At 33.5% G+C, this 26,789-nt stretch overlaps 2 protein-coding genes across 3 annotated transcripts in view; one reads left to right on the forward strand and one right to left on the reverse strand.

Annotated features, from left to right (window-relative positions):
• Positions 1 to 26,789, forward strand: part of LOC134844053 (UBX domain-containing protein 6-like) — a 397,957-nt gene that overhangs the window by 134,528 nt on the left and 236,640 nt on the right. The gene's annotated exons all lie outside the window — the stretch shown is intronic.
• The window catches only part of LOC134845051 (uncharacterized), a 36,633-nt gene continuing 11,908 nt past the window's right edge, over positions 2,065 to 26,789 (reverse strand). Inside the window, exons 2-4 of the mRNA XM_063861893.1 lie at positions 7,908 to 8,094; positions 3,229 to 3,335; positions 2,065 to 2,446 (exon numbers count right to left, since the gene is read on the reverse strand). Coding sequence (XP_063717963.1) covers positions 2,226 to 2,446; positions 3,229 to 3,335; positions 7,908 to 8,092 — 513 coding nt within the window. The 5' untranslated portion in view covers positions 8,093 to 8,094 and the 3' untranslated portion in view covers positions 2,065 to 2,225. The remainder of the gene's footprint in view (positions 2,447 to 3,228; positions 3,336 to 7,907; positions 8,095 to 26,789) is intronic.

Genomic DNA, 26,789 nt, shown 5'->3' on the forward strand with positions numbered 1-26,789 from the left:
TTTTTTTATTGTTATTACTGCTCCATAAACCTTAAAGGGCTGTCGGAACATTCAGGGCTTCGCCCTGATACGAGCAGTCTTATTTAGAATTTATGAATATTTTAGTTTTTCTCTATACAAAGCCATGAAAAAACTCAGTAAAATGTTTACGTCCACTACTGGGCTCGCACTAGGAACCCAAGCCTGGGAGTGCTCCGCGCATCCTTCACACTGTCTGATCATTGAAATAACCGAAACAGGAAGTTTCATATTTTTACTTAATTAATTCCACTTTCCCAACGAAAAGTGGGAAAGTATCGAAACCCGGCAAAACATTCCTTAATAAATTGGATGCTCACTAACTCCACTTGCCCATGCAGTTACCCTGGAGGAAAAAGGGCAAGTGAACTGTATCCCCCTAAATACCGCCTTTTATATTAAACTTCTTATAGATTCTTACATTTAGAATAGTTTGGAGGATTTTTTCTGTCATACGGCTTAAATGTGATTTTTTTGATGTTCACAAAATGGGATCAAAAGGTTAGAGTCTGGTTGATTGAAATACAATATTAGCAAAAAACAATATTAATTTTTCTTGAGAACAGAAGCTCATACAATAATTTGCTACGGAGGGTTGTATAATAGGAAGACCAGTTTTCAAAATTGTGAAGTATTTAGGTGCAATTTACAAGAAAAAATTTAAATAAACCAATTGTGGATGAATTTTTTGTCGTTTCAATGTTCAACATCAATTGTTACTTTGATAATCTTTTACAATCAATTAAAAATGGTTTATAATGATACTATTTTTCGAAACAAGAAAAAACCATTATAATCGATTTTAATCGATTATTATTTGAATATGTTTTTCTGAATTTTTCTTGAAATATAATCCATTATTATTCAACAAACATCGTCGTTTCGTTTTGTTTTACTTTTGTTTTAGTTTGTGTGCTTTTAAGTTGCTATCTTTTCTTACTGTTTACTGTTTACTGTTTACCTTCTTACTGTTTACTGATTACGGCTTACTTTTTTTACTGTTTACTGTTCGCTGATTTTTTTTACTGATTTTTACTGTGTTTTCATGCAGATTGTTTAAATTATAATCCATTAGAAGTGATTTTTCATGTAAAATCATTTTTTGATATAAAAAGGGACTATAATCTATTTAATAGATTATAAGAGATTTTCGGAAAAACTATGATCAATTATATTTGATTATAATTTATTAAAATCACACCAAAAATGTTATCATTATAATGGAATATAAAACGTTTAAACATCTAACATCTAATTTTTTGCCAATATTAGATTTCCAACGCCGAGTAAACATATCGCCCCCACTCAGTAAAAAAAGAGAATAATCGATTATATTTCAATTATAATCGTACTTTTAGCAAAAAATATAATTAATTATAAGCGCCAGTTTTAGGTGTCTAAACCCGCTCAAAATTAATATATATTAGACTCCGTTAAAAAAATTTAGGGTCAGTAAGCCAAAAATGGTCTCTTAAAATAGTGGGGGACCTCAAAATAGTGGGGGGATCTCAAAATAGTGGGAGGGGGAATGGGGAGACCTTTTGGGAGACCTAAATCCGTTGGTGGCTATAAGTAGAAAATTACAGTTTCTTTTAGTTCGGTAAGCAACTGAAAAGCACACAAAACAAAACAATACAAAACTAAAACTAAATGAAGCGATGACGTTTGTTGAGTAATAATGGATTATAATCCTTTATAATGGATTATGACTCAAAAAAATTTGAGAAAAAACTTTCATGAAATTATTTGATTATAATAATTTTTATTGTTTCGAAAAATAGTAACATTATAATCCATTTTTAATCGATTATAATCAATTGTTTTGAAATTATTGGAGACTGACGATAAAAATCCATTATAATCTATTAATTTCTTTTTTTTACTGAGTGCGGGCGATTAGCAAAATAATTAGCTCCACTATGATTTTTGTGAGAATTTTAAATGGTTTGCTTGGAAATCTCTTTTTGAGTAGCCTGTTCCACTAATCTTGGTGCCAAAAGACTAAAACATTTTTATGCGGAAAACTATTTTTGTTCAATTCTGAGGTTAAATTTAGGGATAAAAGTTTGTTCTAAATCTAAACAAATCTAAATCAAAAAATTGTGTGACCATGCGAAATACTGCTCAAAGTTCCAGAAACTATTTTTCCTGTTTTGCAGCTGATGCAGAAGTATTTTTTTTGTTTTTTCTTCTCCTGCTCACAAGTTTCACTGGGAGTAGGGGTAAGGGGGCGCGTGGCATGTTTGCATTTGTTGTGATGCACCTGGAGCAGGGTAGTTTTGGATGTTGTTTGGGAAAGTAGAAGGAGGAGGATGTGACTGGAAATTGGGTGGGTACTGGGTGGAGTAGGGTGGAGACGCTTGACTTGAATAATAGGCTGGTGGGTGTGCTGCAGACGTGGAGTTGTGCACTGTCCTTGAACCTTTCTCTGAAGTAGATTTTTAAAACTCTGTAGAAAACTAGAGTTCCTAACGTTCATTTTTTTGCTTCCGAAGCCAGAGGCTCAACGCATAAGTTCATTTGGTATTGTAAGTTAAAGTAATAATCAATTTTATGTATCTTTTTGAGCAGTATCAGATCCACTACGCCGTTTTTCTTGAAAAAAAAGAGACCAGTGAGTATATTTTATGTTTATTTTTAGCGTGAATTTTACCGCCACCTCGGAAAAAATCGTGTTCATGTTGTATGCAATGGTTTTACAAGACCACAAATATTTGTTAATTTACGCAAAAATTGTTACCTCAATTCAATTAAGAACGATTTATGAGTGGACTAAATACCCGCTTACGCGTTAATAGCACAAAGTATCTCCCAATTTTTCAAACCCTTATGTAACTTCTTCAAAACCGATCACAAAAAAAAAACTTTTTTTGAATTAGACCTCAGGACGTAAATGCTTTTCAGATGGTACAAAAACTTTTTTTTTCAAAAATGGCCACTTCAAAAACGAAATCGGTCTGGAGAAAAAACAACACCCCAAGCAGAAACATTCCGTCACTTTGTTCAAAAGTTGGAACAATTAGTCTTAAAATCCAAGATTAAGATTCATGAGATCTTAATTTTGTTTCCCAAAAAGAAAGCTGAAGTTTTTTTGGAACTATTTTCTAATAAGTGAAGCTAAATTAAAGATAGCTGAAAGACTACGCACGAAACCAGATTTCGATTCTCAGGCATGGAAAAAGATTTTCTAAAAAAGAGAGCGATACTGACGGTTGTTTTTCATGGCGAAGTAGACAATGATGCCGATGCAGAGTCCACAGCAGATGCATCCCAAACAGGGGAGGAGGACGAAGAAGATGATCGCAGCAATTGCATCCCTAAAACACGGCAGTTCCAATTTAGCACCATATCAGCCCCATTGTATTATCTGCAGACATTGTATTTGGTCAAATCTTGTTTTAATGCCCAAATTCAACATGTTGTTTTTGAGAATTTTGCGAGTTCTTGTAGATTTTGATATACTTCTTTCTGATCGATCGACTTTAGTTTTCTATCTTTCGGCCCCTCCATTATGAGCACTTGTCCAAATACACTCCTGCCCTGATCTACCTTGAAAAAACACGGGGGAAACCAGAATTAATATCTCAGGAGGTTATTGGGACAAGTGCTCATAATGGAGGGGCCGAAAGATAGAAACGTCGACCGATCCGATCAGTTAAAAGTAGACCAAAATCTACAAGAAATCGCAAAATTCTTGAAAACAATATGTTGAATCAGGGCATTAAAATAAGATTTGGCCGACATGCCTGCAGATAATACAATCGGGCTGATACGTTCCGCAAGCGTGTCACATAAACAATGAGTATTTGTTGATGAGAACACCTGGCTGATTTCGGCGCTGAATTCCGAAAAAATGAAGCAAGTTCACCACCAGACCACTGCAGAAGAGTTTTCTTTGAATTCTGCTGATTTAATTTCGATTTATTCAATGAACCGTTCAGCAAATATGCGTTTGTTAATACTTTAAGCTATAACTTGTTTCATTAATAATAACACTTGTTTCATAACAAGAATAAGACGTTTTTTGGTTAATTTTTCGTCGGGCAATGATTATCGATGAATCATATATTTAGGAATCCCCAGGCCCGATGAGTTTCAGCACCCTTAGTGTAATTATTAGGCAGCCCGGTGGAAAAAAAAAGCCAGAAAAAGCTTAATGAACTTGGAGTTTTTCCGGTGGTCGCAAGATGCTCGACCCTCGCAATAAACCAGGGTCAGATTTAAACTGGATTCGTTTAGAAAAGAAGAAGAAGAAAAGCGCGTAAGAGCCGCTAATCACTTGTCAGATATGGTTTGACAGATTCTCAATGTAAAGATAGGATAGCGTGGTACTGCGGTTGCAGACACTTTGAACTTAGTTATATTGTTGTGTTGTATATTATGTTGTGAAGATCATTTGTGCTGTTAACCATACAGAGCTATGGACTAGGCCTGTAGATCTGAGCTTGAGAAAAATACGAAAAGAGAAGGTTTCTGAATTAACTTCTTGGAATCCTTATTAGTTTTGCAACTTCAACTAAGAGAAGTTCCTTAACTTTTAACATGAAGCAGCCAGCAGAAATCTTGTCCCAGGACAATCGAACCGACAAGGGAATCCCAGTATTCTGGACAACACCAAATGGAACTGGATACTCTAGAAGATGAAGCAGTTTGAGAATTGTTTATTTCGAAAGTGCGTAATGCAGTATTGCAGGAAACGGTAACTTTTGAAACACAATCACACAAAGAGTTATTGAAAAAGTCTCTGAAATTCCAACAAAGTAAACAGACAACTCAAACATTCCAGGAAACCAGCCATTTTGCGGGAACAATGAGCAAAATAAAACAAGAACCAATAATGGCAGTGGGTAACCGGAATAACAGACGTCCAAACAGAGAGCAGTATACAAGAAAACAAACCAAAATCTAGAACAACTCGAGAACTGGAGTAAGCAAGAAATTCTATAACCGATGCGGAAGGATAATTTCTGAAGGACACTTGAAAAACTGTACAGCGATGGGAAAAACATGCAAGAATCGTGGTGAGCAAAATCATTTCGCCAAAATGTGCAGGTCACAATAAAAGAACGAAATATTAAGGGAAAAGTATAGTTCAGAAAACGTATGCAATCTGAAATTTTGTCGGTTGAGTCAGATTTAACATAAATCAAAAGTGATGAACAGTACATCCAACATAGACTGGAAAACAGAGAAACCCTTCAAAATAAAGAAAAGGGGACTCATGCGTCACAAAAATTGATATATGTATGAATTGAATAACCAAACAATTAAAATCTCTGACAGCATTAGTAAGAGTTGATAATAAATTATTGTTTAATAGAGTAACAGCAATCAGACTGAACGAAATTCATTGCAGCGGAAAAAAAACTTAAGAGAATAGTTCGTTGTTACAATAAACCACCAATAATGATGCTAGGGGCTTTAAAGTTGGACATTTGTTCTGCAGGCTGGAAGGTACAGGACACATACAGGACGAAGATGGCCCGGAAAAGATCATGATTCAGCCTGGCAAAGAAACAACCATCTGTCAAGAAAGAACAGCCTAGCCCCGAAGGACTGCTCAGTTGTCCAGATTTTTTGGTAAAAGTTTTGTGGCCGAGCTCGTATCCAAGGACGTCATTTAAAGGATCGACCGGCAAGGCTTCGAACTGATGGGACCTAATACAAATCCCCTGTATCATCAAATTTCGGTCATTGATGAGTGCATACTAATCGATAACCGACTAGCTATTCCAGGACAGCTTAGACAGGCGATTGTAAGAAGAATTCATCGCGGACACTCTGGCATGGAAGATATGCTAGCTGTCTCAAATTTTTTGTGGTGGCCTAAATATTCCACCTCAAGTTTGTTGTGATGGCATTCTTAGCGGTAAGAATACTAAACATGTCGTTCCAAAAAAAACTCCAAAAAACGCCCACCCTCTGTAAAGTTACTAATTCAACCGCGGGAAAGTCATCGATAAATTTTCTTGTTCTTATATCGAGAAACATTGGATTCCGGAATTCATTAAAACTAACCAATTTTTGGGGTTTAAGGAAAGTCGATGAAAAAAAATTGCACGGAAAACAAAATTAAACAAAAATTTTGTCCAATGGGCGACCACCGAGGATGCGGTGGTACTCCTCAGCGGGTTAGTAGAATGGACTATACAGACGATTAAAAGTAGACTCTGGTTTATGTTACTGGATGAGAATGACACGTCCATGAGTTATGCCTCAGTACAATCAGACGAGATTTCAGATGGAACAAGCAAAAAACCATCCAACGGTTTCCCTTGGAGGCACACTTTAATTGACTACCAAAACTTGAATTTAAGATCTCAAAGGTTGAATTCATACTTAATGCTGATCGCATAGATAAGCCAAAATTGGAGTGCTCTGCACTCACAGCCACGCAAATGAATAAAAGAATCGACCAATCCCGCGAGAGAAGAAGATTGTAAGAAATGGCCAAAACAGCAGAGAAACGATTATCGTCTGCAAAAGATGGAGAGCGAGCAGGAGCACTAATAAACCTTCTAGAAGAAAATGCAAGGTGGAACGCCGAGCGTCGGAATGCGGCAGCAAACGATATTAGACGACAAGTAGACAAAACCAAAACAATCAACCCAGACTTCCGAAAAGAGCTCCTAATAGCATGGGAATTTTTTTTATTCACTATAGACACTCCTCACCTACCGCCATCTGCCCTCCCCCATCTACCCCCATCTACCCTCCCCCATCTACCCCCATCTACCCTCCCCCACCTACCCCTACCTACCCCTAACTAATCCCCACCTACCCCCCACCTACAACCCTCGCATCTAACCCCCTGGGAGTTAGGTGTTAGTGGTGGGGGAGGGGTAAAGGGAGGGTTTTAGGTGGGCGGGTCGGTGGGGGGGTTAGGTGGACGTTAGGTGATGTTAGGTGGGGGGTAGATGGGGGTAGGTGGAGGGGTGGATGGTTAGGTGTGTGTGTGATTGTGTGTGTGTGTGGGGGGGGGGGGGGTTAAGAAATCAAGTAGACTGTGAGTAACACAGAAAATGATGCAAATTTTGCAGTAATTTGGAAAAAATTATAGACAATCCATTCTAATATATTATAATGGATTTTCAATGGGTCATAATCGATTTAATTTTTCTCAAAATAATGGATTATAATGGATTGTTCTCGATTACGTGGTCCCAAAGTGTAATTTTAATCGATTATGATGGCGACTTTTTGACCACGAAAAACGATTATGATCGATTAATATCCATGGAACCTCACTGCGGGTTGTTAAGCAGATCCGAACCAAGTATCTCTCACTAGATTATATAAAAAATCAACTACTCTCTCGAGCACTTTTTTCTGGATCTTGTTAACTATCCCCTTTGGTGGCCAGTCAATAAGCAGAATGGTCTAAGAGCAGAAAGGTTCCAAGAGCAGAAAAACTGAAAAATATCACTTTTTTAAGCTAATTGATAAATTAATTATCAGAAATGTCAATAATACCAGAACAATGAACATTTTATATGCAAAATTTGAGTATCTTAATCAAGATTTTAAAAAAGTTTCAATCAAAAAACTTAATGAAATTATCCAATTCATGCATAGTTTATTCATTTTCTTGGTATTTTTTGACAATTCTAATAATTGTTTTATCAATTAGCCCGTTTAAACCAATATAAGTCAATATATTTCTGTTTTTCTGCTCTTGGACCCATTGTTCTCTTAGACCATTCTGCTTATTGATCCGCCTCCATCCCCCCTATGGTACCTTGCAACGAATCTCCCCCTATAAAGAAAGAAGTGAACAGTTCTGGAGGGAATAGGGGGGATAGTTAACAAAAACCAATATTTCATATCCGGATTGCAGACTAACACAAATGCATATACACACATACACTGATCTAGGTATATGGTCTTACGAAGTACAAGAGTCGTGGCAATATCCGTCACTGCAGCACTGGTTCTCGTCCGTCCCGTGGACGTTTGAGTTCCACTCGCAAGTATAGTCATTGTTGCACTCTCTACGCCCACTCGCTCTCGCACTATTCTGCATTAGTGCACTCCCGATTATTAGCACAACATAAGCGAAGTCACACGCCGCCATTGCTGAAAAACAAGGAAACAGCTGACATCATTCTTGTGGGAGAAAAAAATTCAGCCGTCTTATTTGTGGGCGTTCAAAAGTGCCGAAGTACAATAGTGCCGAAAAAAGATGAAGAATTTCAGTTTAATTTAAGAGCGGGAAAATACTGAAGCAAATTAACAAAAAAAATCACTCCAACTTTGCCACAAAAATGTCTGAAACTGCAAATTAAACAATCATTTTGGCGCCAAAACGTTCAAGTTGCAAACTTCCTCGCTCAAAATATTAACGTGTCACTTAGGAATGTAATCGATTGCTGTTTAATTTTTTATTGCCGCGCTTAAAATGTTGGCACTATTGAACAAAGTTTTCATTTTCGGCACTGTTGAACTATTTTTTCGGCACTGTTGTAATTGGGCACTGTTGTGCTGGCTCTCTAATTTACGTGATTTGAAAGAAATTTGCATGACTTTCGTAACTTTTATGTAAAACATCATTTATTATCGGATCTCTTTATCTATCCCCCTAGGGTACCTAGTAACGAAATGCCAACCCTATAAAGAACTAATTAATTGGTTAGGCCAATCAGAATTTTGAACCTTATAATGAATCTCCCACTTTTCCAAAAGAGGGAAATTGTTAAAGAGATCCATGTCTATCTAACAGTTACGTATTTTTGGCTAGATTATATGGTAGCAGCCTTATATTTTAGCTGGTTTTTGTATCACCATTTAGCACGTGGGCCGATTGGCATGTCTATGCAGGGGCTCCGTAAAAACAATTTTCAATTGAAATAATTGCAATAATTATTGATTTTTGTTTCTCAAAAATTAAAATAATTGATATTGAACATATTATAATAGCAATAAGTTATTGCGGCAACCAAAATAATTGCAATCACCAGACCATATACAATAATAATCCAAATATAAGCCAGAATCTTACCGATCTAACGAGATGCCATCAAAGTTTTCTAAAAATAAATAACACCAATGGAACCAACTACTTCCGAAATATTTTGCAAAAAAAAGCGGAGCTAGTTTCAAAAATGATTTAATTTATGCACTTTTGCAATGATTTCATAATTTTTGGGAATTAAAAATTATTGCAGTAATTGATTTTCGTTTGAAGATAAATGCAACAATTAATTGCAGCCAGAAAAACTCTACGGTATTTGATTTTCAGTTGCAATAAAACTGCAATTATTTTTCGGAGCCCCTGTGCCTATGTTTAAGAATGCAGTTTTTTATATTCGCTTTTTGCGTTTTGCTTGCTCAAATTTGCAGTTTTCATCAGAGTGCTTTTAACTGAATTTTTAAAGTTAAGTTTTATTTCCTTAATAAATCAAATGGTTCTCGAAACTACTTGAAAATTTAGGCTACTTTGCTTTTCATTTGAATCAAAACAGTTATCGGAAGCTAATAGGCACACACACTAACCGCTACACCCCTGTAGTATTTGATCTCGTTTATTTTAAGCTGAAAATTTTTAAACATTTTGTTTAAAAAAAGGTCCCTCCCTCCAATTTTTATTGGTTTTGAGCTTAGAGTGCATTTTATTAAATTCATTGATGCCCATTGAAAAAAATAAACTTAGTTAAAAATTGAATACCAATTCTCGGCGACACAGATTAAATTTTTAGGATCTAATCAACAGTCTACTTAGCTCCCCCCTATGGAATCTATTAAAGAATCTCCACACTTATAGATAAATACAGTAAATTAGCACTAGAGCTTGTATTGAGAAATTGAATGTTGCTGCATTCTGAGTGATGAAAAAATTCGATAATTTTGATCTACTTAACAATCCTTTTTTCTAGAAAGGGGGAGAGATTGTTAAAGAGATCCAATTATTTTTACAAAATTGCAAAAATGAAACTTAAGCTTCCTTTTTGAACAATCATATAAGAATCATTCTGACCATTACACATTTCTGCCCCTCTCAAATTTTCTATGTTTCTGGCATTCTCACAAGGCCTATCAAAGGTTACAAGTCTGCCCGGGCATAGTTCGTTTGTGTTATTTCGCGATAAACAAGACTGAGCTGTTTTGTTGAGCGAAACTTTTTTTGTGACTAAAAGCCGTTTTTGCGTCTAGAATTTTCACGTGTGGAACCTGATCTAAACTACATTTTATTATTGGATAAATTAGATATTTTACCACTGTAAAATATTTAACATTAACCAATCATATTCCATCTAACTAACAACCCACTTAATTGTAAGTGCTGAAATTACTTGTCATTTCGGCACCAGAGTGTTTTCAGTTTAACTTAGAAATTAGTTACCTCTCCAAGAGAACTTCAGCAGTCGCAATAAGCCAGTATAATCTAGATCTATTGAGCCTAGCAGAGACTAGTTAAACACCCTGAGACTAGTAGATATAGAGTAAGGTTAGGATCGGTATTAGACTAAGAAGTTGCACGAATCTATCCGGCCGAAAATAAGATAGCGTGACGAGCAGACGGTGTACCCTATCCTAAATTACTCTATGAGTTAACCAATATAACTTAACTCATCTGGTGCGACCATAAGTCTCGAAGAAAGACCTCAATAGCTTAGAATTAACCAAAAATAGATTAGAAAATAGACAAAACATTTTCAAAATGTTACACGACAATAACTTAATTGAAATGTCTTTACGACTCAATAGATCAGAGCCGCTATTCCGCACAATACGAGAACTACCCGGTATTGGAAAAAGACCCCGGACAAGAGGCGACATACGACTAAATAGAAACTTACCATTTAGTTTCATGGTCGTACGGCAGAAGCCAACACAAACTTTTGTATTTAGAATCTTACTAGCAATGAATTTAGATTTTCGTTTGCAAACATAAAATCTTTGAAGGAAATCTTCAATGATTATTTCAGGCGCTAGATAAAATTATTAATATACAATAAAGATTGATAAAAAGATCTCAAATCGTTCCCTCAAATTCTGCAGTACTATATAAACCATATTTGAAAAATATTTATTGAAAACAAAAATAAAAATTAGTAGCATGACAATAAATTGTTAGTATATATAAATCATCCTGTTGTTCCAGCTTCATCACCTAAATATAACAGCAATCATAAATCAACTAATATCATCAAAAACTAAAACCTTTTACCAAATAAATTTAAACTACTTAAAACTTAATTTTATTTAATCTTAATTCAGATCATCAAGGCTTTCCTCGGATTCAAATCAATTTTCTATCTTATAAATTTTAAATTCTGATCATCAAGGCTTATCCTTGGATCAAAAAGAACAATTTTGTTCTCCCTCACCCACTTATCAAGTGTCTAACGACCTCAAACGTCGATTCACTACACAACATTTTCAAAAGACCCAGGACTAATAGAAATTTTTAATCACACTAACCATTCAAATTAGGCTGAACAGTGAAGAACTTCGGTTATTCATCCTTCATTTGAACCCTCCTCTTACCTGACCCAGGACAAATATTAAACTTAGTAAGTTTAAAATAGTATCTAACGAACTACTTGCGTTCTAATTATACCTGAACCTTGTGGATCAATTTACTAATCTCCAACCCTTGAACACAATCACTACCCCTAAGTAAGATTAAGTAAGTTAACACCTTAACTTAGATCAGCCACGAGAAAATAAAAATCCTTCTTCGGAATCAATTAACTTTTCTCTCCGACCTTGAACAAAAAGACCCAGGTTAAGCTAACCAAAAAATCGTAAGGACTAACAGTCTAGGAAAATTAAAATCACCAATAACTTCTTGCATCCCTCATCCTAAACTTTATATCATTAAAAAATATAGGAAATAAACAAACAATCGTATTACACAATTGTGAAATATACAACTAAAAATACGATCTTGTAATAACCCCGCATACACAAACAGTTTGATACATTCGAACAAAAAGACAAACAATAAAAAGAAAAATTATAAGTTAACAAAAACAAATAACACGAAAAATATTTTCAAAAAATAGAAATGCATTCTCCGAATCAGAAGCCAGTAGTCTAGACGCACTATACAAATTAAAAGAATCAGTAAATAGAAATTGCCCAATCCATGATAAGTTATATTTTTCCGATTCAGAAACAACTTCAAACTCATCAAAAAGAGGAAAAAGAAGAATAAAAAAACAATCTAAACACAAACCAGTACATCTATACAATTGGAATCAACCAATTATACATATTGATAATTATATATTAACAGTCATCAAACGAAAAAATGAGCAACACTCAGAGTGACGAAAGTCCAGATGAAGAAGCAATTTTTCCCTTTCTTACAGATTCACTCGATGATAGAGGACAACACGATTTTTACAAGAACTTACTCGTAAATTTGTTTGAACCAGGAATCAGTCCATCCAACAAAAATTCCCAGATATAAAAATCAAAAGACAAATTATAGAACATTATTTCAAGAACATATGTAGCCTAACACAACAATACGGAATCTACACCATAGAAATCAGCACACCAAGAACACTTTATGGTAAATATGTTATCCAAACAGACGATATTGATTTAGAATTTTCAAAAGTATTCACAGAATGTATCAAAAGCATACAATATCAAAACTCACCGAGAGCAAACCCACTATTCACCAACGAAGTTTTTGTAATAATATATAGTTATATATCTATATTAGAAAAAACAGAAGCTCAAAGTATATCAACAGTGCAAACATCAAAACATACAAAAGTGAGAAACAAAATCGTCGCATTTTCAACATTTTAAAACATAATCCGTGAAAATTTTACAAATAATGATGTCTCACAAAACACTAACCATGATTTATAAAAAATACTATCATTGTTTACAATTGATTATTTTACACACAATATCGACTTAACTGAACAAGCAAGAAAAACATTCAGACCCCAAAGTACCAATAACGACGCTGTCATTGCAGAACAATCGGATTACGTTTGAGACCCTGAATGATCTCATCCAGCCTTTTTAATTTTTCCAGCGGATATCTCAAGTCAAGCAATAAGTACAATATCTTTTCACAAAGATTATGTAAAAGTAACACCATTAACGATTGACGCAACACCTTTAAATTATAATACAATTTTACCCGATACACGAAGTAACAGCTTAAGCTCAACAGTTATACATAATGAAAGCCTCAACGGAACTAGAAATCTTACACAACAAGATATTCAAACACCATCACACTTCATAAAAGAAGAAATAGTTCAAACAACAGTAACAACTACACAACAAAGTATCTCACCAATACGTCCAAACCTCACAACACCGAAAAAAACAAATACAACACTACCACAAGTAACGTTACAATCGACCGTTAAACATTCGGTTGCCCCAAAATTTTCACATATGGACTATCAGACATATAGACCAATGACAAAACCGTCAAAAACACGAAAAACGTTCACAAGAAACACTTTTGCAGAACACAACTATAATTATGTACATCAATCAAAAATAAATCAACCCCCCCCCCCAAAAAAAAACTACGCAAAACCTAAACCACGTATGTTCTCACTATTGGAATTTTCCAAATACATCGACTAATTCAGTAAATTTCCAAGAAAATCCACACCCTCCACAGGATTACAGTGAAAATTACCGATTTTTTCAACAAAAAAAAAGAATAAACAACAGACACCTTAATACACAAATTATTTATCATCTGATGATGATGATTATCATCAACCAGACATTTTTGCACCATATACACAAGAATATCGCACAAAAAGACCGCGACAATCTCAACCATCTCAAAATATGAAGATTTACCCACAAAATCCAGCAGATATGCATATACACAACTCAATTAACGCACAATCTTTTCAACCTTTACAATCACAAAACCCAATCACTATGCATTCTTACCAATCAACTCAAATGTAAAATGAAATACCGCTACCATATTATCTACAACATCATGAAATAACAAAAAAAAACAACTTACAAATTTTTCACAAATGCCAAATGCCGCAGAATCACTCCAAATGACGATGAATCCAATTTTAATGGGAGGATCATCAATAACATCCAATAAAACATTAATGGTTTTCACAGGAACAGACCCTGAATACTCAGTAGAAGATTATCTGAATGCAGTCACAGCAAATTTAATTTTGAATATAGGACCCGGAAGAAATTAATACGCCACTTCATCAAAATTGGATACATAGACGCACAATGTTAATACAAACAACACTAGATGGCGCAGCCCAAAAATGGTTTCCAGTACTACCCATAGAAATAAAATTGGATTGGAAAAGATTCACACAAGAATTTTCAAAAATGTTTGATTCTGAAAGAAACAAACAACATCAAAGAGTTTTTTGCAACGAAATTCGCAGATTACCAAATGGAACAATTAAACAATTAGCAGTTCGAATCGAAACACTAGTTCGAAAAGCATATTCACTCAATACACATGATTACAAAAACACAAAAATGACAGAAATTTTAATGATGACCTTGACACCTCAATTAACGAAAATAGCTATAAAAAAGAGAGCATCTCATCCTTCCTCAATTCGAGAACCAGATTTAGATTTTAGAAAGTTAATAGATAAACTAGAACAAGCAGAAATCACAATGAAATTTGAAGAAACAGAAAATCTAAAACTACAGTATGTTAATCGGATCGAAACAAGTACTACACATCTAAATAACATACAAGGATCAGATACAGACCTGATTGAAAAAATCACTGAAATAATAAAAATACATGAAAAGAACCCAAACTTGAAAGGCAAACCATCTTTCAAGAAATGGTGTAATTAATGCCGACGATACGGACACAGTATTGCCGAATGTAAACAACAAGACAATCACAGTAAACCTCAAAAGCACAAAGAACCAAATATGTCATTCTATCAATATATGAAAAAGATCAAAACCTACCAAACAAGAATAAATACAGTAATAATAGCTCTGGAAAACCACTTCCAGGCAACTCAAATTATTCAAGAAATCAATCACCATGTAACTCCAGTTATAGAGGAAGATTGCCCGAACAAAGAAATTCACGAAACTTCTCACAAAATAGATATAGTCGATCGAAAAACCAAAATAACCAAAAAAGAAATAACTATTCACGATCGAATTCAAACACAACAGAATTTAATTCTGCATCCAGTTCCTATTCAAACCCAAGTAATAGACACTATTCTAACAATAGATCACGAAATTCATCATACAATAGAAATAGAAACTATTCAAGCAATAGGAATAGAAGTTATTCCAACAATCGAAGTCGGAACTATCCAAACAACAGATCAAGGAATAACTCATATAATAGATCAAATAATCAAAGATCAAATGATAACTATCATAACCGATCACAAAATAATTCACAAAATCGAAACTCAAGCTACAACAATAGATACAGAAACTATTCCCAGTCACCCTATAGGAAGAATAACCGTTACCCCGATTCTAAACATCGATACAGAAGTAACACACCAAAGCATCAAAGACACATCAACCAAGTGCAAACAAATGAAGAAACAACTTCAGACCCCCCAGGTATTGATAACACAGAAACTAATGAATTACAATTAAATCACATTAGTTGTGAATCAACAGATACTGAAAGTAATACAGATAACACCATCTCAGTAAATATGATAACAGTAGAAAACGACTATGAACTTATCATATATGAACAACCCTTTAGTTCACACATATAAGAAAATCAGTTGGAACTTCTTCATAAAAATCATACTAGAACTATCAATAAAAATACACGAACTACACAAGAAGTAAACGAAATTATTATTGTAATTAAACGTGACAAAAAAGACGAAGTACAATGCTCAAACATAAAACATATATATATATATATATATATATATATATATATATATATATATATATATATATATATATATATATCAAAACATACAAAAAGAACAACCGAGTGAAAAAATTTGGGCAATCCCATTTCTCCTAGAAAGCCCAAGAAGTAGGGAATTTCATTCGCCAGATCTTGAAATTGATTTTTTAATCGACTCAGGAGCAGAATCAAATGTCATTAACATTCCCACATGGAATGAAATCATAACAATGCATCCAAATTTTACACCTCTTGAAACATCTAGTAATTTAGCAACAGCACAAGGATCAGCATTAGTAAATTATGGAAAAATCTAACTATTCCTTGTTCCCACAAGAACAATGAAACAAAACAAGATTTTGAACAAGCCATTCGAACAAACATTTCATTTTACTGATATTAAACACAATATCATTGGCATACCGTTTATAACTAAATATATACCAACAATCAACATCTTAAATAGTAAAATCTATATCAATGATAAATATACAAAAAACGAAAAACACAGCCTTAACATTCTTTCAAAGGATAAACAAACAACCATCATTTTTCTCAAAACTTTACTCCATTTATAATCAAGAACGGAAAAACTTGAAACCACTATCAGGAAACGTATATAACTTTTCAAAAAAATAAGTTCATCAGTATGACAAAAATCAAAACAAACAACAACTTTTCATGTCAGGTTTCGAATTTAAACCCATTCACAAACTTTTCAAAATTACAATCTCATCCATAAAATACTTGAAAAACACAATTTCCGATATTATTTCACTACACGTGTATAATATTATGCCATATCAAATAACATTACCTTTAGGACTTTTAGGATATTGCGAAACAAATGCTACAACATTACCTATAAATGAAGTAGCATATCGAGTCAATAATATATTACAACTATTAGATATTTGTCAATCAACAATTCTTAAAGAAGAATTATCCATAAATAATATAATAAGTAATGAAAAAAGAAATACAGATTACTTCACAAAACCCCATATTTTAAACCAACATTTAATATAACAAACTACACAAAAGAACAACAAAAATTTTTAACAATGTTTAATTTTCAACATTCACAAATAACACAAAATGAATTTGACAAATTAGCTAAACAACTGATAAAATATTCATCAGTCTACGCAACATCAAATTTGACGTAGGAAAAATTAGTTCATCACTACACCTTCCATTAAAACTTGACGCAGTTTTCAAAAAACAAAGAGCAAATAAAATACCGATTCACTTACACGACAAGGTGAATAGATTACTTAAAATTTTAGAACAATAAGAAATTATATCACCAGTAAAAAAAGAAGAACAACCAAAAGGTAATACCTTCATCAACCCTGTTATCATTCTAGCAAAAGGTGAATCACCAAAAATAGTTTTAGACGCTATATATCTCAATTCACTAATTGACGAATCAAAATGCAATTGGCCCATTGAACCAAGACAAGTTATCTTAACAAAGATAAATGGTGAGTACTTCACAACCGCAGACATGAAAAAAAGCTTACAATCAAATTCCACTAGATGAACAATCACGTCGATTAACACAATTTGTTATAGGAAACCAACAATACGTATTTAATCAATTGTTCTATGGAATATCCATAGAACCAGCAGCTTTTTCAGCTTTCATGAGTAAAATTTTTAGACCACTAATACTCAAGAAAAATGCAATCACATATTTAGATGATGTTTTCATGCAATCACAAACTAAAGACGAAATGTTTACAGTTTTGGAACAATATCACAAAATACTTCAGAACGAAAATCGGAAAGCAGCCCCGATGAACCACATTTTTCTTAACAGGCGTTAAATTTTTAGGACATAATATTGAACGAAACACTATCACCCCATTAAAATCACGCATTGATGCAAATCAAAAACTTCAACCACCTACAAATAAAAAGAAAATCCAAGAATTCCTTGGAATGTTAAATTTCTTAAGTAAATATGCTTTCAAAATGCAATTATACTTATGACCTTTCTATAACATCCTCAGACAATAAAATAATTTTGAATGGACCACTGAACATCAAACCCGATTTTAAGAAATTAAAAAAACTTTTGACAGAACAAATTTCAAACACAATTCCAGATCCAAACCAACCATTCTATGCAATGTGCGATGCTTCAAATTTTGGCATCGGCGCAGCATTACTACAATCACATAGTGGAACAAATAAAAAGAATCTCAAATCAGCAAATTCACGATTATTCACACAAGCCGAGCTACGACTCTCTACTCTAATGAGAGAATGTACAGCTATAACTTACACACTTACAGAATACGAATTTCTGATACTTGGATCAAAACACCCAACAGTTTTATTTACAGATCATAAACCAATTATATTTCTTTTCACACAAAAATCAAATCCTAATCATAGAGTCTGTAGATTTCAATTAGTTTTAATGAAATTCCCAAACTTACATATAGTTTGGACAGCAGGAAAAAACCTTGCATTACCAGATACATTAAGTAGAAATACGCCACCTGAACTACTTACGCGAAAAACTACAGTTAAAAACCAAAAAAAAATTAAATTCTATCTCGCAAAAGATGAAACATCACCCCGATTAGAATGCAAGTACGCAGTAAAAACTGACATTGATCAATCACAAATGAACAATCTACAACTTTTCCCACTTTACTTAGATTGCCAAAATAATCACTATGTAATTGATTTATTAGGTACATCTATTTTTAAACCAATTCCATACTCACAACGGATAAGAAATAATACTCAACAAAAAAAATAAAACAACAACCGCATAAAAAAAACCTTTTTCCATTATTTGAAAAAGAAATTTTGATCGATAAAATAGTTTTATCAGGACCACAAACAAAAGATTCAAAAAACACAATATATCAAGTTTTTAACCTCCATGACCCACCTGACACAATTCCCCTATCAAAACTACAAATTGATAATATTTTTCTCCCACCAACAGAAAAAATTACACTTGAATTTTTAAAACAATATCAAAATTTTGACCCAGTTATTAGACAACTAAAATCATGGCACAAAAACAAAACTAAGCCCGTAAAAGCAGATACAACAATTTTAGAAAATAAAACACTCCTCCGATATTTCCGAAATTTTAATAACACAACAATTAATGAAAATACAGATCTTTTAGAATATCAATTCGTTGATTCTAAAGTTCCCTGTCTTCCTTTAAGTATGATACTAATAGCTTTTAACATCTCCTCTCCCATACACAAAATACAAAAAGACACTAAGGATCAGAAAAAACATACTCGAACTTTACTCAAAATTTTTACTTCCCAAATGCACCAATTTGGATAAAAGTATTATGCAACGATTGTATAATATGTCAATTGAACAAACCCTATCCAAATCAAAAATAAATAGCACAAAAACAAGATTTTAAAGGACAAAGTTCATATTTCAACCATCGCATTTCATTCGACACAAAAGGACCAATTTCACCATCCTCTGAAGGAAATTCCTACATTATGGTCATTTTTGATGCATTCACACATTATGTAGCACTCAACCCAGTACCACATTGTAATTCTTACTATGCTTACACAACACTTTACGAACCTTGGATAGCTAAAATCGGATTACCCGAAATCTTAGTTACAGACAACGGTACAGAATTCAAAAATAACGAAATCATCACACTATGTCACTTATATAACAACAATCATAAGCCACGTACATCTCATGCACCTTGGACAAACGGTCTAGTCGAAGGTATGAACCGTTCATTACAAGAATATCTCAGATGTATCATTAATGGAAATGATACACGATACACAGAATGGTCAGCAGATGTAAAATTATTTCCTTTATCATATAATTCACAATCACGACAACCTTAGGAATGTCACCATATGAAATGGTTTTTAATCAAAAGCCACGAAAACCAATTATGTTTTCAGCAAATGCCCATAAAAATGCACAAGGTTATTGCCAACCAAATAAAGATTCAATTTGTTATAACTTACCTTTACACACACATGATGAAGATCATTTTCATCATCCACAAATTCTTAAATTAGCCTCCGGCACACATACCGAATGGATTTTAAATAGAGATAAAAACACAATGAAACTTACCAAAAAGTAACAATGAAATTGTTACAAAGGCAAAACATTAACAACCAAACTAATTCACGCTTTACGCCAGCCACTGATTTAAAAATTGGAGCATTCGTCTTAATACCTAATTTCAATACACAAAAAGGAATCTCTAAAAAATTACAACCACTTCAAAAATGACCATACCAAATAAATGCCAAACCCACTGACGTAACGTATAAACTCACAGATTCAACCAAAAAAGAAATTGTTCAACATCGTAAGAATCTATTACCCTACTACCCGAAAGAATACGCATTACGCTAGTTAACTCAATTATATTCTTCAACTCAATTATATTCTTCTACAAGTCTAAAAATTATTCAAAACCATACGCATACAGAACAAAAACAATTGTACAGGACAACGTTTCCTCTGAAGGCAATTCCTACATTATGGTCATTGTTGATGCATTTACGCACTATGTAGCACTCAACCCAGTACCAAATTGTAAGGCTTATTACGCTTACACAACACTTTACGAACACTGGATAGCTAAATTCGGATTACCGAAATCCTAGTTACAGACAACGGTGCAGAATTTATTAATAATGAAATTATCACACTATGCCACTTATACAACGTTAAACATAAACCACGTACATCTCATGCACCTTGGACAAACGGTTTAGTCGAAGCTATGAGCCGTTCATTACAAGAGTATCTTAGATGTATCATTAATGGAAATGATACACGATACACAGAATGGACAGCAGATGTAAAATAATTTCCCTTATCATACAATTCACAAATAACGAAAGCTTTAGGAATGTCACCATATGAAATGTTTTTTAATCAAAAGCCAAGAAAACAAATTTTGTTTACAGCAAACGCCTATAAAATGCACAAGGTTATTCAAAGATTCAATATGCTATAATCTACCATTACACACACATGATGAAGATCGTTTTCATCACCACAAATTCTCAAATTAGCCTCCGGCACACATGCAGAATGGATTTTAGATAGAGATAAAAAGCACAATGAAATCTACCAAAAAGTAACAAAGAAATTGGTACAAAGGCAAAACATTAACAGCCAAATTAATTCACGTTTTATGCTAGCCACAGATTTAAAAATTGGATAAAAGTATTATGCAACGATTGTATAATATGTCAATTGAACAAACCCTATCCAAATGGAAAATAAATAGCACAAAAACAAGATTTTAAAGGACAAAGTTTATACTTCAACCATCGCATTTCATTCGACACAAAAGGACCAATTTCACCATCCTCTGAAGGAAATTCCTACATTATGGTCATTTTTGATGCATTCACACATTATGTAGCACTCAACCCAGTACCACATTGTAATGCTTACTATGCTTACACAACACTTTACGAACCTTGGATAGCTAAATTCAGATTACCCGAAATCTTAGTTATAGACAACGGTACAGAATTCATAAATAATGAAATCATCACACTTTTCACTTATATAACATCAAACATAAGCCACGTACATCTCATGCATCTTGGACAAACGGTCTAGTCGAAGGTATGAACCGTTCATTACAAGAATATCTAAGATGTATCATTAATGGAAATGATACACGATACACAGAATGGTCAGCAGATGTAAAATTATTTCCTTTATCATATAATTCACAATCACGACCACCTTAGGAATGTCACCATATGAAATGGTTTTTAGTCAAAAGCCACGAAAACCAATTATGTTTTCAGCAAATGCCCATAAAAATGCACAAGGTTATTGCCAACCAAATAAAGATTCAATTTGTTATAACTTACCTTTACACACACATGATGAAGATCATTTTCATCATCCACAAATTCTTAAATTAGCCTCCGGCACACATACCGAACGGATTTTAAATAGAGATAAAAACACAATGAAATTTACCAAAAAGTAACAATGAAATTGTTACAAAGGCAAAACATTAACAACCAAGCTAATTCACGCTTTACGCCAGCCACTGATTTAAAAATTGGAGCATTTGTCTTAATACCTAATTTCAATACACAAAAAGGAATCTCTAAAAAATTACAACCACTTCAAAAAAGACCATACCACATAAATGCCAAACCCACTGACGTAACGTATAAACTCACAGATTCAACCAAAAAAGAAATTTTTCAACATCGTAACAATCTATTACCCTACTACCCGAAAGAATACGCATTACGCTAGTTAACTCAATTATATTCTTCAACTCAATTATATTCTTCTACAAGTTTAAAAGTTATTCAAAACCATACACATACAGAACAAAAAACAATTGTACAGGACAACGTTTCCTCTGAAGGCAATCCCCACATTATGGTCATTGTTGATGCATTTACGCACTATGTAGCACTCAACCCAGTACCAAATTGTAAGGCTTATTACGCTTACACAACACTTTACGAACACTGGATAGCTAAAATCGGATTACCGAAATCCTAGTTACAGACAACGGCGCAGAATATATTAATAATGAAATTATCACACTATGCCACTTATACAACGTTAAACATAAACCACGTACATCTCATGCACCTTGGAAAAACGGTTTAGTCGAAGGTATGAGCCGTTCATTACAAGAGTATCTTAGATGTATCAGTAATGGAAATGATACACGATACACAGAATGGACAGCAGATGTAAAATTATTTCCTTTATCATATAATTCACAATCACGATAACCTTAGGAATGTCACCATATGAAATGTTTTTTAATCAAAAGCCAAGAAAACCAATTTTGTTTACAGCAAACGCCTATAAAATGCACAAGGTTATTCAAAGATTCAACATGCTATAATCTACCATTACACACATATGATGAAGATCATTTTCATCACCACAAATTCTCAAATTAGCCTCCGGCACACATACAGAATGGATTTTAGATAGAGATAAAAAGCACAATGAAATCTACCAAAAAGTAACAAAGAAATTGTTACAAAGGCAAAACGTTAACAGCCAAACTAATTCACGTTTTATGCCAGCCACAGATTCAAAAATTGGAACATTTGTCTTAATACCTAATTTTATTACACAAAAAGGAGTCTCCAAAAAATTACAACCACTTCGAAAAGGATCATACCAAATAATTGCCAAACCCACTGAAGTAACATACAAACTCACAGACTCAACAAAAAAAGAAATTGTTCAACATCGAAACAATTTATTACCTTACTAACCAAAAGAATACGCATTAGGCGAATTAACCGAATTATATTCTTTTACAGGTTTAAAATTTATTCAAAACATACACATACAGAACAAGAAACAATTGTACATTACGACGTTCATCATAAACAGAATCAAAAACAAAACACAACTCATAAAAACACAAAAACACGAGACCCACAAATACCTCAAAAAGAAAAAAAAACTGGAAAATGATAGAAAAAATTTTACCACAAGAACAAATAGAAAAATCAGAACACAGAGAATTATCACGAGTTAGAAATCAACCACGTAAAAATTTCAAAACATTCATCCCACAATCGAAAATATTAAAGAAAGTTGAATTTCAAAAACAACTTTGATTTTAAAGTTCATAATTTGTACACCTCTGAATCATTTTGAATTTTCACATTTTCAAGATAACATGCTGACAAATGCGCAACAATTCAAGTTCAAAATTAGCCAATAGGATTCCCTTAAATCCGCCACCTTCTATAACTATAACACCAACCTATTAGACGAAAGATATTAAACTCCAGGCATATCTATAACTATAACTTTAAAAACCTCCAGGTCAAAAAGAAGCAAACCGCTCAAACTTGACAACTAAAATAAATACCACCATAATATCATAACCCTCCCCTATCTAATAACGCAAAGATCAACAATATTTTCCCAACTCAGACCTCAAAAACCCTCCAATTAAAAATGGCAAAATAGCCTAAAGTAAAAAAGGATCATATGCATTTGGCCCAAAGTACAAATATTCAAAATTACCCTAGATCACCCGACAAATAAAAATAAAGCTAAGAAGACCTCCCAAACACCATAAATTTAGCCCCCATCAAATTTTCACAAAACTCAACCCACTTGTCAAAAAATCCATAAATAACTCGACCACACTTGAATCTCGCCTCAAACAACAAAAAATATTCGACGAAGAAATCATTTCTTAAATGCTCTTCTCTCGATCAGTCAATATCTTCAAAAATACAATCTTAATTTTTTTAATAAAATTTTTCATACTATTCAAACTTTTGTTCATATTTCTATTTGATACTTTTGAAGCTTTTATAATCATTTTAATAATCTTTTGCAAAATTTTTCAAATTTTCTACTCCCTATTTGAAATATATCTTCAAATTTCCCAAATCATTGACCAAATTCACAGGTACGATAATTCCAAGTCTATTTAAATGATATGAACAATTTGTAGTAGAACAGATGTTTTTTAACTTATCGTAATTTTCATCACATTTTTATCATCCCTAATTATGACAATGTGCAAATGTGTAAAAAATGCAATAGTCACATTCGCCTTAGCGACAATCCTTTTAATTCTTTTCATCGAAGAATATTACAATAAACATCAATCTTCCCACTAAGAAACAGATTAATCGGACACATTTCCAAAATTGCTAACCAACCACCAACAAAACAGTCTTCACCGACATCTTCCCAAGAAAACCCAGTCATACCCACAACTACCCAAAACCCCCAAACATCCACACGAATTTCTTTACAAGATAACTTGTACACTTTTGAAGAACGACACGCCCGCTTATCCAAACCCCTAGAACAGGTTCAGCGACAAGCATCCCTAAGTGAACCAACAAATAATTTGTACCCCACATTACCACAAGGTTTAAATTGAATAAGACATATTAGTCAAAATCAAAATACAGTTGAAGTAAATAGACAAATTTTACATCCGCGAAGAAATAGAAATTTTCAAACCCCCAGAGTTCATTTTGATATACCCCAATCACTAACACCAACTACTTCAGAAATTCCAAGTAGTACACTACCAGAAACCCCCACACTCCTTTCACAACATAGCACATCAAATATACCATCAGACAACCTATGTTCAACACCAACATTTGAACAAATCCGTGAAAATCCTTTTAACCCCCCAACCCCACAAAACGACTACCATATTGAACAACAGATTCAAATAAACAAGGTGAACCGAACATACTAAATGAACCATGGATATTTCTTCTGATACAACGCTATCATCAGTACCAGAAACGCTATCACTCACGTCAACACCATCATTAAGCTAAAATCTCACTGACATTTTTCCTTTAAATTTCCCAAACAACCTCGACGCTAGATATCGAGAACATTCATCATCAAATATCCCTCTACGATTAGATTGGAACACATTCGTAGCACCTCCGCCATTATTTGGACAACATCAAGAAAGTTACCGACTCCACAGTTGGGCACTCAATAGATTACAATATAGATAAGATATCCACGAAGATATTCAAGAACATAACATTCAAATACTTCAATAAAACAGTCTCCAATTAATACTTGAAATCACAATCAGACTTAATAATATTGTTCATAACCCCTATCCATTAAATCCACCAAATATAACAGCTCAATCGCTACCACCACCATTTATAACAACTGAAGTAATATATGAATACGATAGACATACAAAAAACACAATTGGATACATAACAATTTATAACCCATACTCCGGATTATCATACACATGTATATTCTAAAAGTATTCACATTTCAACACATCCTTTTTTCCAATATTTTCCGACCAAAACACAAATCCATCTCCTCGCACAGGACCTCAGGATTTATTAGTAATACACTATGATTGTGAAGAAAACGAACAAAAAACACTACACAAATGCAATAAATCAAGTATTACAATGCGAAACAGAACCACAAGCTTTAGAAACTACAAATGTAATAGCAACATTGTAATCAAAAGCCCGAGCAACAACAGTCACAGGATACAAGTTTACAGCAACATTTTCCGAAAAGAAAGTACACTGTTCACAAGTTTCCAACGGAAATAAAAACCGACTTGATCACGAATCATTTTACCAGAGTAACATAGAAAGACTTTTATATCTCAACCCCGACGATTGTAAAAATGATTTACTCAGACTAAATTTAACAAGAAATAAAAACACAGACAAAAAATTAGTAAATTTTCAAGTCTTTGCCAATTCTGTACATCAAGCAGAACTTGAACGATATCAAGGGCATATTCAATTAGACAAAAAATACCCATATAATGGCGCACACGGACGATTAAATTATGATATACACGATAAACACTGGATACCACACATTGGAATAAATAATCCCTCAAACTGCAAAGCAGATACTAAAAATAAAGGATATCAAGAAATAATGTTTTTTGATTGGAAAATACAACTTGAAAAAATACAACTCACACGAGATATAACTGATAACACCATGATCTATCAAGGAATTAGACTACCTTGCAAAAATGATCAAAGTTATTGTGACCCTACAACAAGAACCCAAGCAACAATTGAACAACGAACAAGTGAACCCGTGTCGCAAACAAAGCAATGATTTCAAAAACATTCATGATATAGAAAATAAATTGACACGTTTTCAAATCTATCACGAAACAGAATTTGCATGTAATTATAGCAATCCACTTTATAAAACACAATACTCTGAAATACTTGTCGAATACGAAAAAGGTTTCGACATGACCACTGGAAAAATAAAATTTGACCCTGGTGGAAAGCTAAAACCATACGATAGTGAAAGCACACCTTTACAAGATATGTCACTAATGAATAGCTTCTACTTTGGTAATATTCATTAAAATAATCACTTAGATATGAAATTAGAC

Source organism: Symsagittifera roscoffensis, chromosome 4 (assembly GCF_963678635.1).
Source record: "Symsagittifera roscoffensis chromosome 4, txSymRosc1.1, whole genome shotgun sequence".
NCBI lineage: Eukaryota > Metazoa > Xenacoelomorpha > Acoela > Convolutidae > Symsagittifera > Symsagittifera roscoffensis.